General features: G+C 35.9%; 1 protein-coding gene and 1 pseudogene across 3 annotated transcripts in view; one reads left to right on the top strand and one right to left on the bottom strand.

The window, feature by feature from the left end:
* Window positions 1-7,312: 7,312 nt before the first annotated feature.
* The window catches only part of SLC36A4 (solute carrier family 36 member 4), a 50,536-nt gene continuing 45,037 nt past the window's right edge, over window positions 7,313-12,811 (bottom strand). For all 3 annotated transcript variants that reach the window (XM_061202716.1, XM_061202717.1, XM_061202718.1), the window contains one exon: window positions 7,313-7,783. In XM_061202716.1, coding sequence (XP_061058699.1) covers window positions 7,476-7,783 — 308 coding nt within the window. In that variant the 3' untranslated portion in view covers window positions 7,313-7,475. The remainder of the gene's footprint in view (window positions 7,784-12,811) is intronic.
* Window positions 10,173-12,127, top strand: LOC133099047 (aminoacyl tRNA synthase complex-interacting multifunctional protein 2-like; annotated as a pseudogene).

Genomic DNA, 12,811 nt, shown 5'->3' with positions numbered 1-12,811 from the left:
TATTGTCCCAGAGGTCTCTTAGGCTGTCTTCATTTCTTTTTCTTTTTTCTTTATTCTGTTCCGTGGCAGTGAATTCCACCTTTCTGTCTTCCAGGTCACTTATCTGTTCTTCTGCCTCAGTTATTCTGCTATTGATTCCTTCTAGTGTATTTTTCATTTCAGTTATTGTATTGTTCATCTCTGCTTGTTTGTTCTTTAATTCTTCTAGGTGTTTTTTCTTTAATTCTTCCAGGTCTTTGTTAAACATTTCTTGCATCTTCTCGACCTTTGCCTCCATTCTTTTTCTGAGGTCCTGGATCATCTTTACTATCATTATTCTGAATTATTTTTCTGGAAGGTTGCCTATCTACACTTCATTTAGTTGCTTTTCTGGGTTTTATCTTGTTCCTTCATCTGGTACATAGTCCTCTGCCTTTTCATTTTGTGTATCTTTCTGTGAATGTGGTTTTCCTTCCACAGCCTGCAGAATTGTAGTTCTTCTTCCTTCTGCTGTCTGTCCTCTCTGCTATTCTTCTTAATTTCACTTTCCATTTTTAGCTATTTCTACAGAATGATCACCTTGGCAATCACTTTTCCCAACAGTGATAGCTTCTCATTCTTGATTTGCACTGGGGTCCCTCTCTGGCATATACTGTGATGCACTTTGACAAGAGGTAGCTTCTCAGAACAGCCAGAGAATACTCTCCTGTGTGAGAAGATTCCAAGAAACTGAATGTGTGACTCTTAGGAGCGAGGATCCATTAGGCATCAAAAGTTCAGGAAAATACCCTCAGATATCAGGACTAGATATTATATTTTAGACAGATACTTTTTTATGCAGAAATGGTCCACTTGCATTCTAAAAGTCAGATGTAATCTTTTGTACAATAGGCAGAAAGTGTAACCTCATTTTTTTCCCTACAGAACAATCTGCTTATATAAAACATGAAGACATAAAGGCTTGCAAAGAAGGATTTTCAATCTTTTCCTACTTATAGACTTCACATCCATTCCCTGAATCTCCTGAATATGTTTTTAAGGCTTGACTATATCATAGGATTTTCTATAAGAGACTCAGACTTGAGAGCTTTATAGTTCTGTAGCTGGCTGAGCTCACATACAAAGTGGAAAAGAGTGTCGTCGGCCACAGTCATTCAATAAATAGGCACAGGGCTGGAGGGGCCAGTACAAAAAGCTTGACTTGGCCCCTGCACTTGAAGATTTTATTAAGGGCCAGAACTCTAATATGGGTTTTTCCTTGTTATTTTTGTCATTTCATTCATTCATCCCACAAATATTTTTTGAGCTTCTCCAATGTGACTGACACTCTTCTAGGCACTGGATATTCAGTAGGGAACACAAATGACAAAATTGCCTCCTTCATGGAGCTTATATTCTCTAGGGGAGGACAGACAGAGAGGGAACCAAAAAATGAATATATGTATCTATACACACACACACACACATGGTATGCTTGTAGAACTCCCAATTTAATAGAGAGATGGACACAGAAAATGAATTACCACAGTGTGGAAAGTGGGTTAATGAACCCAAGGTCATTTGCTAGTGTGAAGGAAGGAGTACACAACTCGTTCTGGGTGGGGGAGAGGATAGATGGGAAGGCTTCCTGGTATAAGACATGCCTAAACTGAATCTTAACAATAACCAAGGATTGGCCAGGAAACAATGGGGGAAGGAGAAGAAGGAAGTAGTTTCAGCACGAAGACGTGATGAAGTCATGCAGATGAAAACCAGATGGTGCGTGGTGTGTTTGTGGTGTAACTGGCAATTTGGTGTAATTTGGAGGCTGAGGCAGGGAGTGAGTGAGGCCCTTGGTACTTGCACAGCTGAGGTTGGGGAAGGAGAGAAGATTTACGACAGGGGAGTTTGTAGCACCTAGTCTGTGCCCTCGTGGAGTATTGTTAGGTACTGGAGCTACAAAAGTATGTAAGGCACTGTAGGTCCATGACCTGAAGGCGCTTGCTTCTGCACTGCCCATTTTTTGTTCACTTTCTTGTTCTGTTCAAGACCTGCTCAGCCTTGATCCGCGCCCAGCATACCTTTCCTCTCCACTCAGTGCAGGCTGGGTGGTCAGTGTCCAGCCCTCGTCCTGTAGCCCAGATCTAGATCCAGGATGGAGGATGGGGAATTTACTCCCTAATTCCTTGGCAAGATGAATGTATTAGCTTTCATTTGAGAAGCATTCTATTATCTCGTACAGGTGGTCCTGTGCTTCATGGCACCAGGTAACAGTGAAGATCAAAGACCTTCATATACCATTTAAGCCTTCAAACAAATCTGTCTCCATAGGGAAAAACTGAACCAAACCTGTTCTTCAAAAACTGATGTACCTTTTCTAAGAATTCTTTCCCCTGGGGTCTGTGGACCCCTTGAAATGTGAACCCCATAAATCTACATGCAAAATTTTGAGAGAATGTGCATATCTGTTAAGAACAAACACTAAACTTTTTACATTAAAAAACCCCCTAATTTTATAAGGTGGCCATATTTAATTTTTCTCCTCCAGCGAGTATTCCACAGGGTATTTCATTGCATTTATACCTGTATGTTATGTACCCAGTCCTATCCCCACTCTGTATTTTTTTGTTTGGCTGTTTGTTGGTTTTTTTTGGTCTTTATGTTCCTTCTGTTGCTTGACAAGAACATGTACTACTACTACTAAAGCTTTATAAACTCCTTGTTCCTCTCTCAAAATCTTATTTCTTTTTCTCTCACAGCCTTCCTTTAACTACTCACTTACAAACAGTAAAACCCATCTCTTTCTCCTAGCACTGTGGTTCCACTTTCTGCCGATCCTCCTGTCTTGGTCCAAAAGCATATTTTTACACAGCTGCAGGTAAGAATTAATTGTATGTATTTATTCTTTACCAAATTACTAATCTTCAATATAACATTAGTATAATTAATATGATCCCCATTGTATTCTAGGCTAAGATATCCGAATTTATGATTTCCTTATTGTTGAACATTTAGGTCGTTTTCAGTTTTTCACTATTAAACATAATGTTGCCAATGCACCTTTAGGTATAGGGTCTTTCTCTTCTGATGAACTACAGTATGTCCTTTTATTAAGTTCAAAGAGCAGAATTATTGATGTAAAAGTATAAATACCTTTATGTTCTCTGATTTGGGGTTGGCATAATGCAAGCAAAATGTATTAGTGGGACTGGTACATATTCTTGACCTTAAGAGAGTGGTAAACGACCTCATGGATGCAGCATCTGCAGACTGCCCTCCCTGCATTCACTCTGAAGGAAGTTCTGGTCATGGTTTTGAGTATGACCTTTCATTTTTTAGTCAACTTCTGCTCTAAAATCCCAGAGGTGCATAATATCAGCTTCCAAGATTGAGGGTCACATGACAAGGAATTAACCACAAAGACTTATTAAAATGTTATTATGAGAATATACTAGTGCCCTTTCCAGCTTATGACATTTGTCAGTGTCATTTAACCTTATAAAAGAAAAATTTATTTAAAAAGGTATTTGCAAGCAAAATAATATTTTATTGAAAATTCAGAAGTTACAGTACTTTAAGACATTTTTTCAAATTATAAAGAAAAATAAGTTAAAAGAAAAAGAATTAACTCAAGTGCACTGATATTTAGTTTTCATTCAAACAAACATCATTTTGAAAAACAAAAATCCACAGCTTAATTTATTCATGGTATAAACACGTATTTTCCTATTTCTTATCAAGAAAACTAATGGGATAATTTTCAGAGTGATCTTTCAACACATCTCCTTCCTGGATCCAATTTAGATGGCAAATTAGTATTAGTATCTAACGCCACAGACTACTGGAGTGTGTGTATGTGTATACATAAGAACTAGGTAACCTTGATATAAAATTTTAAGAATGAGAGTGATTTGTCATTTCATTTTATCATAGGGCAATAAACAGCATTTCTAAAGCATGTTTTCTTATCCCCTAGGTCAAAACCAACCACTTTCAGAAAGGTGTTTAGCCTAGTGAGCACTGGTGGCATAAATAAGATTAATTGTGGTTAATCATACTGCCAAAGTGTTAACTATTACAGTCAGCCGTCTAGTGTTAAGAAGTATCTTGTTATGCCTTTTAGATCAAAGTCTCTCAAATTTTCTTATGAAGGGGCGCTAGTTGAGCCAAAAAGATTAAAAGACTCATTTTTTAAAAACTCATTTTATAGTATCAGTGGTCTATATTTTTACCAAATTATTTTCTCAACAGAACATATTCATTGAGCCACTGGTATCACTTAAATAATTTTATTTGTTATTTCCATTAGCTCTATTATGTATCCTCTCCCTTTCAAATGAAGAAAGAAGTGGGTACATACTTTCAGTAAACAAATGCAGTACTAAGTTGCTGTACTGCCATCTCTGGCATGTCAGTCCCAGAATATGCCACGGGGAAGCTACAGTAAGCATGTCCACAGCTGGACATGGCACTAATGTAGGACGTCAATTAATATCCCAATTAATATTTGTATAGTACTTTACAGTTACAGAGCTTTTCTGTAACTACTATGAAAATAGTGAATGAAATTACCCCAGGTTAGGACATTTACAACATGCACGTTGCATAAAATGCTTACAAAAATGTTAATTGGATCACATAGGCAAAAGGCAGAAATTGTTTTAATAGAGGAGAATCCAGAGAGGACAGAATTAAAACATAATGTAGCACTTGCTAACACAGTGCTTTTTTTCATTTGGTAACACCATACAAATTGGTCTTTAACTAAGAAAAAACTAGGTCTTACTTCAGTTGTGGAGAAATCTGGCCATGGGGGGGACAAGAAAATACTCTGATAAAAAATAAAAAAGGTCTGAAAGCCACTGTTTTGACAAGTTGACTCTGAAACTGGTGAAACCCTTTTGGCTGTAAGGGAACAGTGATGACTGACTTAGCTCAGAGGTCATCAGAGGTGAACAAAGCTTCCCTTTTTCCCCCCCAACTCCATTAGTAGAAAAGGCTCACAGGCACCTGATTAGCTTTCAGAGAAGACGGTGCTTTACTGTGGTGGCAGATGAAATGCTGAAGTCATTTAAGCTATAATGTAATGGACCAAAGATACTGGATACAAAATTTGACAGGTGTAATCACTCTCATTTTTCCAGGTCCCAAAATAAAATCAACAGCTGGTTTAATCAAAATATCTTCTCCAAGAATCTTAGAAAATGTTATGACTCATTAAAACTAAATTTTCAGAGGAAAAATACTGCTTGATTTTTTGCAAATAAAACACATCATTAAAAATCCTTAAATAAGAGTGCATTTATACATCTAAATAGTATTTCTTGTTAAGAATTAAAAGTGCTCTCTCCCTTCTTAGCCACTCTTCCTTTCTGCATTTCAACTTCTCTCTTGTATTTAAAGTACTGATAATTCAGTGAATTGAGTACTGGATGTCGAGTCAGCACTCATTGCTTAAGGAAGCCTGGTTGATAAGGTACTCAACATTTGTTCATTGAATCTAAAATTTATATATTGCTATTATCAGCTATTTGAAATTTCATTAAATGTGATAAATTCCATAAGGAAAATAAACAAAGGCGAAAGTATAAAAATAAAATATCACACATAGACTAGAAATACTATCTGAAGACAGCTGACAAAAACCTAATAGTGCTTTCTATTAAATAACAGTTTTCAAGTCATATTATACCAAGTTATACATTAAAAAACACCTAATTTACTCTTAGATTCAAGATTATATAACATTAGTTTCAATGACAATTACTTTTCCTATAACTTCTTCCACATTCTCCCGTGACTAAAGGTTCAACATAACAGATTTGACATAAAAGTGTCACAAACAATTACTGGTGATTCTCAATGCAAATGTTTTTTAAAAAGTTTTGATTCTTAAGAATTTGTACCAAAATAAAGCTTCTGATATATCTTTGGATTATACTTGATGACTCAATGATGTAAGCAAAAAAATACTTGAACTAACATTTACATATAAAAATATAGAATATATACACTACTGTGATCTTGGTGATATCTTACAGTATTACAAATTAGAGTGTCACCAACCTGACTAAAAAGTTCGATGAGTTTTAAAGTATGAGTTAAAAAAAAATATCAAGATTCTTAGTTTTAAACTTAACCATTTTCATATTCCATGCCCACTGAGATTCTTTGCTTTGGTTAATAACTGGGCTTGAAGAATATGGAGGAATAAAAGGTATTTCTCTGGAAGAAGCCTGGAGTGTCTCAGTATCTAGCAGAGAGTTTATTATTGTCTTGATTTTTCCTAGGCTTGAATCTCTTTCTCATATTCTGCCCATTCAGATCAATGGCAGGCTATGATAAGGAAAGCCATGAGGCCGAAAAGAGTACACAAGTCCTGTATTGTGTCAGATCTCTATTTTTTGCCATTAGGAAAGATAGTGTCTACAAACCTAGAAAGAAAGAAACAATAAGGAGAGCTGAATCCACACACGGGACAGCTAGGCACCTTCTACCAGCCAGCAGTTAAACCAGCAAGGCATTTCTATTCTGTTTTAAAAAGCATTGCTTCTTTCCCACGTTGAGGCTTACATGGCCGTAGTGCAGGCTTTTTAGAGTTCCCTGACTTTCTGCTCAGGTCACGTACACTTGTCAAAGATCATGACTTACAAAATATTGAAATATAATTAAACAGACTTAATACTAAAGTTAAACAACATAATTTATTCTTTTTCTAGGATGTGAAGTGAAAGATAAAATATCCTGGACTGGGAATCAAAAGATCAGTTCTCTTCATCTCAAGGCTGAGTGGTCTTGATCAAGTTACTGAACCATCCTGGGTATCCATTTCCTCAGGTAAAAAAAAATAAGGGAATATGTATTGGATAACTTTTAAAGTCTCTCAAATTTGGTTGAAACACTAAGTCAGAATCTTGCACAGTGCCTTTTGGTTTTCATTATGAAGATAAGTTACCATTACAGAATAGTGTAAAAATAGTTCTGGTTTGGGGGATTTTCTGATTCTTACATTATGGCTAATGAGAGTTTTCTAAACTTCCAGGGGGTAGACATAAGTATTTGGCTAATAAAAACATAATCGAGATATTTCTACATTATGTACAAAGTATACTTTAAAATTCATTGGGATGGTCAGATTTTAGTCACCTATACTTCTTTCTCTTATTGTGGAAACCCTCTTCTCTCCTCAACTGGGTGGCAAGAGAGTAGCATGGAGGTAAAAGAGAGAATCCTGGTTAAAGTATTTGATTGAGAGAAGAATAACAGAAGCATTTTTATTCTTTAATTTTTTTAACATTTTAATATTTTCCATTTTCAGAACTAAAATTTTTGAAATTGCTGCTCATACTTAAAACCACGAATCCGTCGTAGTTTATCAGTATTGGTAAAGAATTATAATTTACTGCCAAAATATCAATGCTGTGCCGAAAGAAAACGGTTTTTAAGTATACGGCGATGTGTTCTAATGGTTCTTACTTTCATCATTTTCAGACTTGAGACTCATAATTCTGCTTCTACTATTTCAAGCCAGATGTAAAGCATGTCGAATTCAAATTTAAAGAGGAACTTCGTGGAGTGCCAGCGAAAACTTTGGGAGTAGGATAAATAATTTCTTCAACAGTCACATATGTACCTAACAAGAAACCAACAACTCCAGTGAACGCGATAGAAATATTTTTCAGGATCATCCATATATTGTAGTGCTCCTTAGAAAATGTAAGAATTTCAACCAGAGGCGGTAGGATCAGGGCCAATGTGCTACTGCTCACCGCTCCGACGAAGGAAATCACAATGTCTAAACGAGGAATCAGAATCGCTCCAGCACCTAGAAAATTGAAAATACACATTTTTCTTATGTAAATATTTAATACTTACATGAATACTAACTGTAGATACATTCACTACGTTAAAATTAATTGATGCAAGTAGGCACTACTAAACTATTGCTTGTGGAAGAATCTGTCATATTCTGTTCTGAGCTAAAAAAGAAAACAAAGAAAGAAACCAAAACAGTGAGTGATATTTCTCAGACTTCGACTTATCAACAGAGTTTCTTACATAAATGACTTTTAATTTTTGCTATGAAATTCTGGGTGAAGAATGTATTTTCATTACTCTGCCATATAGCTCATTCTATAAAGCACAAAACCTGGGGTGGTGTGATATAAATAAATCATTAAATAAATGAAAGAGAAGAGATAGCTATTCCTTACATTAGAATTCCAATTAACCAAAATAGAAGAAACAATGGAAACAGAAAATCATTATTAAGCAAACACCACAGTAATAACTGTTGCAGGAAAAGTTGCTGAAGGATGCTAAACTTAGTGGGCAAAAACTGTATGAGAACAGGGTATCTCCCTACAAGATATTTGTCAATTATAAAGGGAAAAAGAGTACCTTTACAGTGGAGACATCTGACAGACACCACCTTAACCAAGTGATCAAAGTTAACATCACCAGTAATAAGAAATATTGATGCCACGATGTGATGTATCGAGAAGTGCAAAGCATCACCTGTGGCATTCTTGTTAAAAATGCTTAACTTCAACCTAATCATAAGAAAGCATCACACAAATCTACACTGAAGGAAATTCTGCAAAATTACTGACACTTCAAAGACATCAAGGTAAATAAAGAAAGATAAAAAAAGATAACTGTCAAGACTGGAGGAGACTAAGTAGACATGACAACTAAATTCAGGTGGGACCTTGGACTGGCTCCTTGATCTGAAAAAGGGTATCAGTGGGAAAACTGGCAAAATCAAAATAAGGTCGATTAGTTAACAGCACTGTATTAATGTTAATTTCCTTAACTATATTGTGGTATGTAAGCTGATAATATTAGAGGAAATTGAGTAAAGGGTTTATGGTAATTCTACTTTCTTTTACAACTTTACTAAGTTATTTCAAAATGAAGTTAAAAAAAATAATGTACCATTATTGTCAACAGGATTTTAGTCCAAGCTACCATCAAGTCTTCTGCAAGTTTTGATCTGGCACTTTCTTGATCTTATCTTTATCTTACCAAATATCAACAGAAGGTTTACAAAAATCAAGACTTATATTTGGGACTTCCCTCGTGGCGCAGCGGTTAAGAATCCGCTTGCCAATGCAGGGGACATGGGTTCGAGTCCTGGTCCGGGAAGATCCCACATGCCGTGGAGCAACAAGCCTGTATGCCACAACTACTGAGCCTGTGCTCCAGAGCCGGCAAGCCACAACTACTGAAGCCCGTGCGTCTAGAGCCTGTGCTCTGCAACAAGAGAAGCCACCACAATGAGAAGCCCGCACACCGCAACGAAGAGTAGCCCCCGCTCGCTGCAACTAGAGAAAGCCCGCGCACAGCAACAAAGACCCAACGCAGCCAAAAATAAATAAATAAAATAAATAAATAAATTTTTAAAAAAAGACTCATATTCTTTCTCCAAATTGTCCTTAGATGGTTCATTGAATGATTTGTTGAGGGTTGGAGTTGCCATCAGAAATAACAGCTGAGTTTGCTCACATGAAAGCTGTGACAACTATATCACCACTGCCACCAAAGGTGACTATGTAATCACAGTTCCGGCTGTGAGGACTCTAATTATGTATGTGTTGGCTTTCTTTTACTTGTCTTCAAAAGGTATCAGTTTTCTCTCCAATCTTTGTTATCTCTCTCTTTTATTTCTAAGTTTACCTCCTTTTGCTTTTCTTTTTTCTGTGTCTTTGTCTCTTACTGAACTTTCTGCGATATATATACAATTTAATTCATGTTCTTTGTAATTAAGTCTTGAGTTTGCAGTCTACTGGCTTCTTTGCTTCTTAATTTTCAGTTTATGGTTTTCTTCCCTCCCCTATTCTCTTTGTGGCCCTCGATGTTTTTCGGGAGGATGTGGGATTAATTTGGAACCACCACATTTCTTAGAACCACACATTATTATTTACCACTTTTTATTTAAATTATTATGAAAGCTAAAACCCTAAAAATTATTTTGAAATCATAAATCTAGCTGCACACCTACAAGGCTGAAGTACAAGAAACCTTCCTAAGTAAAACAACTGAATTTGAAGAAGCTGGAACTCTAAACTAGAAATACTTTATAAAGTGGACCCCTGTTTAATGGATGTGTGCTACATCCTTTTAACATTTCTCTCAAGGGAACCATAAAGCATAACTCTCAAACACAATTAGAACCTTTTCAAATTCATTGACTATATCCATTTTGTGGAAACATGCTTCACCTACTTATAGTAGGTGGCAGTATTCCAAAGGACAACCATACAAACATGACTACAACCTTGCCATCTGAAGAATGGAATCTATTTTTCATCATTAGTGTTTTCCAATAATCCAATCTGTTACTAGTAAATCAAGTGAAATGTTGGAAAACCATGTGGAGGAACACTATAGTATTTTAGAATTTATTCATTCAGACTACAATTCCACTTATCAAACACTTTTAAATCATGAAATTTATTGATTAAAGTCATTCTTTAAATGTTATATAACCAATAGATATTTGCGAGTAAAAATGGCTTGAAACGTTATTTGATAATGTTATTAGTTAGACAAGGAAGAGAAATATATACACTTTAGGCAAATCCAACATAGAAGAACTCAAAAATCACAAAAACCGTAAGTCAAAGGATAGCTTGGGATAAGGATAGTTTATTCATTACAAATATTCGCTATAGGATTACTATAAATAGGTTGCCCCATGTCATTTACAGACAGTTGTTATGAATATATCTATTAAATACTAATTAAGCTTATCCAGTACTTCCCAAAACTATATTATAGAGAAAAAGAATGTATCCTTAAGGTACAAAGTTTCCTCTAACATGAAAAAAAGCCTATTTAGGTCCATTTTTTTGCACCTAAATGGTGAAAGCAGATATATCAGGAAAATAAAATAAAATGCTTGATATTATAACATCAACAACAAAACTGTGAGAAACACTCTAGCACATAAATTTTAATTACACAAATAGTGAATGGTCCTCTCCATATATCTACTGACTCTTAAGACAGAATATTAGGGTACAGAATGGTACTTTTTCTCATCTGCAGTGACAACTAACTTAAATGAAGGATTTTAGTATGTCTTCTTAGTGTTCTCCAAACTACCAAAGATTTATGCTTTATGTGGTCATAGTTTACTAAAAGTAGAAAGCATACTCTCAAATCAAGGGCTTTTCAAATTAGAAATAGCAGAAGGATCAATGAATTGGACAATAACAGAAATAAGTAGTATTTAACATATTTTGCAGGTTCAATTCAAACAGGGGATCAAAATACTGGTGTCAAATCAAAATTTAACAGCTTTTTCTACAGGTTTGCTTTTAAAATAAAAGGCATTTATTGTAGTCCAAGGTGGCCTTTGGCCAGTTTCTAACACTCTTCTCCCTCACCTGTGCGATGCCTATCTAGTAGGTAAGTGCCTACAGGGAACATGCAGGAAGAGTCTGACCCATCCTTTCAAGCTTTTGAGTTCCACCAAGAAGATACTGTGAAATGGTGACTCAAATACTAAATGGAGACTTGGACATAACCAGTATAATCCAAGCTGATGAGCCCACTACTTTGAAGACCCATCCTGTAAACGTGGATTCAGCACTTGGAAAGGATTATGGAACGCTGAAACATGCAAACCCAGCTGAGCCTCCACTCTCATTGCTAGTGCTGCACTGCCTGCTCTACAGACATGACAAGGTCCCATCAGCTCTCCACGCATTCATCAATAAAGAGCCTGACCCAGAATCTTTTCAAGTGCTTTGGAGAACAGATTCAAAACAGTCCTGACATGAATATCAGTTGGCTTTTACTTTAATTTGGAAGGATGGGCCAAAGACGTAAATGAAGCTCAGTGTCCAATGATGTGTTTCAGTGAAGTAGGACAGAATATGGCATTGTTTGTGTTCTCTTTGTTCAAAGTATGCTGTAAATATAACCCTCATATATGGTTAAGTAGGTTTACCTATTTTTAACTAAAAGAAAGAAGCAGCAAAGAAAAAGCTGCAATCCTCTGTGACATGAACTCAGCTCCTGAGGAAAAGCCCTGGCTTCTGGGAATAAACCCTGGTAACAGATGTGCAGTATGGTCTGTACCTCAGGAGACAGGCAGCTCAACATAACGACAGCAGCCAATGTGCAGAAACGGATGAAGTTATTAAAATTCAGTAACTAACTCTAAAAGGAGACATACTTTCAGAAGAGAACTGTCTTACATCTACTGATGAAAGGACTTTGACTGAAATAAGTCTTTGTATTTAGTAGTTGTCAAAATGTCAATAAAAGCAATGTGTAAAAAATATTCCAAAATGTTTTAAAATAACCTTTTCCTCCTGAATGTTTCATTAGTCATCAAAGTATGGGCTTATTGACGTCATTCCTCAATGTGATTTCCCTTATTAGTTTACTTATTTCATTTAAATGATTACTTTGAAAAATAAGTTTTATCTAATTTTCCCAGTTTTGCTTTTTCTTTGAACACAATGTAATACACCCAGTTCTTTAAATCTAGGCATAAGCTCCACCCCAAGCTGCTCAATGTAATTTACAGAGTTGCCCAGAATTTCTAGTTCTACCATTCTCTAACCTTGAGTGGGCCAAGATGGTTATTCACATCTTCTATAGAATTTCCAAAGCTGCTTGTTCCCCAATCCCCAGTAATCTGGTCCCTGGTTTCATTCATTCTAAGCAATCCCATTAGTTAGATCAGTGTCGCAGTCACCTTTCTATTTGTGATTATAGTACAAGTGGTGACAATAAAACAATAATTTCTAACTACTGGGTTAATATTTTTAAATGTCTTATCTTCATTTCATAGTTGAGGAAAGAAGGACTCAAAGATGGTTTGTAACTTACCTAA

This window comes from Eubalaena glacialis, chromosome 10, assembly GCF_028564815.1.
Source record: "Eubalaena glacialis isolate mEubGla1 chromosome 10, mEubGla1.1.hap2.+ XY, whole genome shotgun sequence".
Taxonomy (NCBI): Eukaryota; Metazoa; Chordata; class Mammalia; order Artiodactyla; family Balaenidae; genus Eubalaena; species Eubalaena glacialis.
Note: the sequence above shows the minus strand (reverse complement) of the source record. Positions and strands in the feature narration are given on the sequence as shown.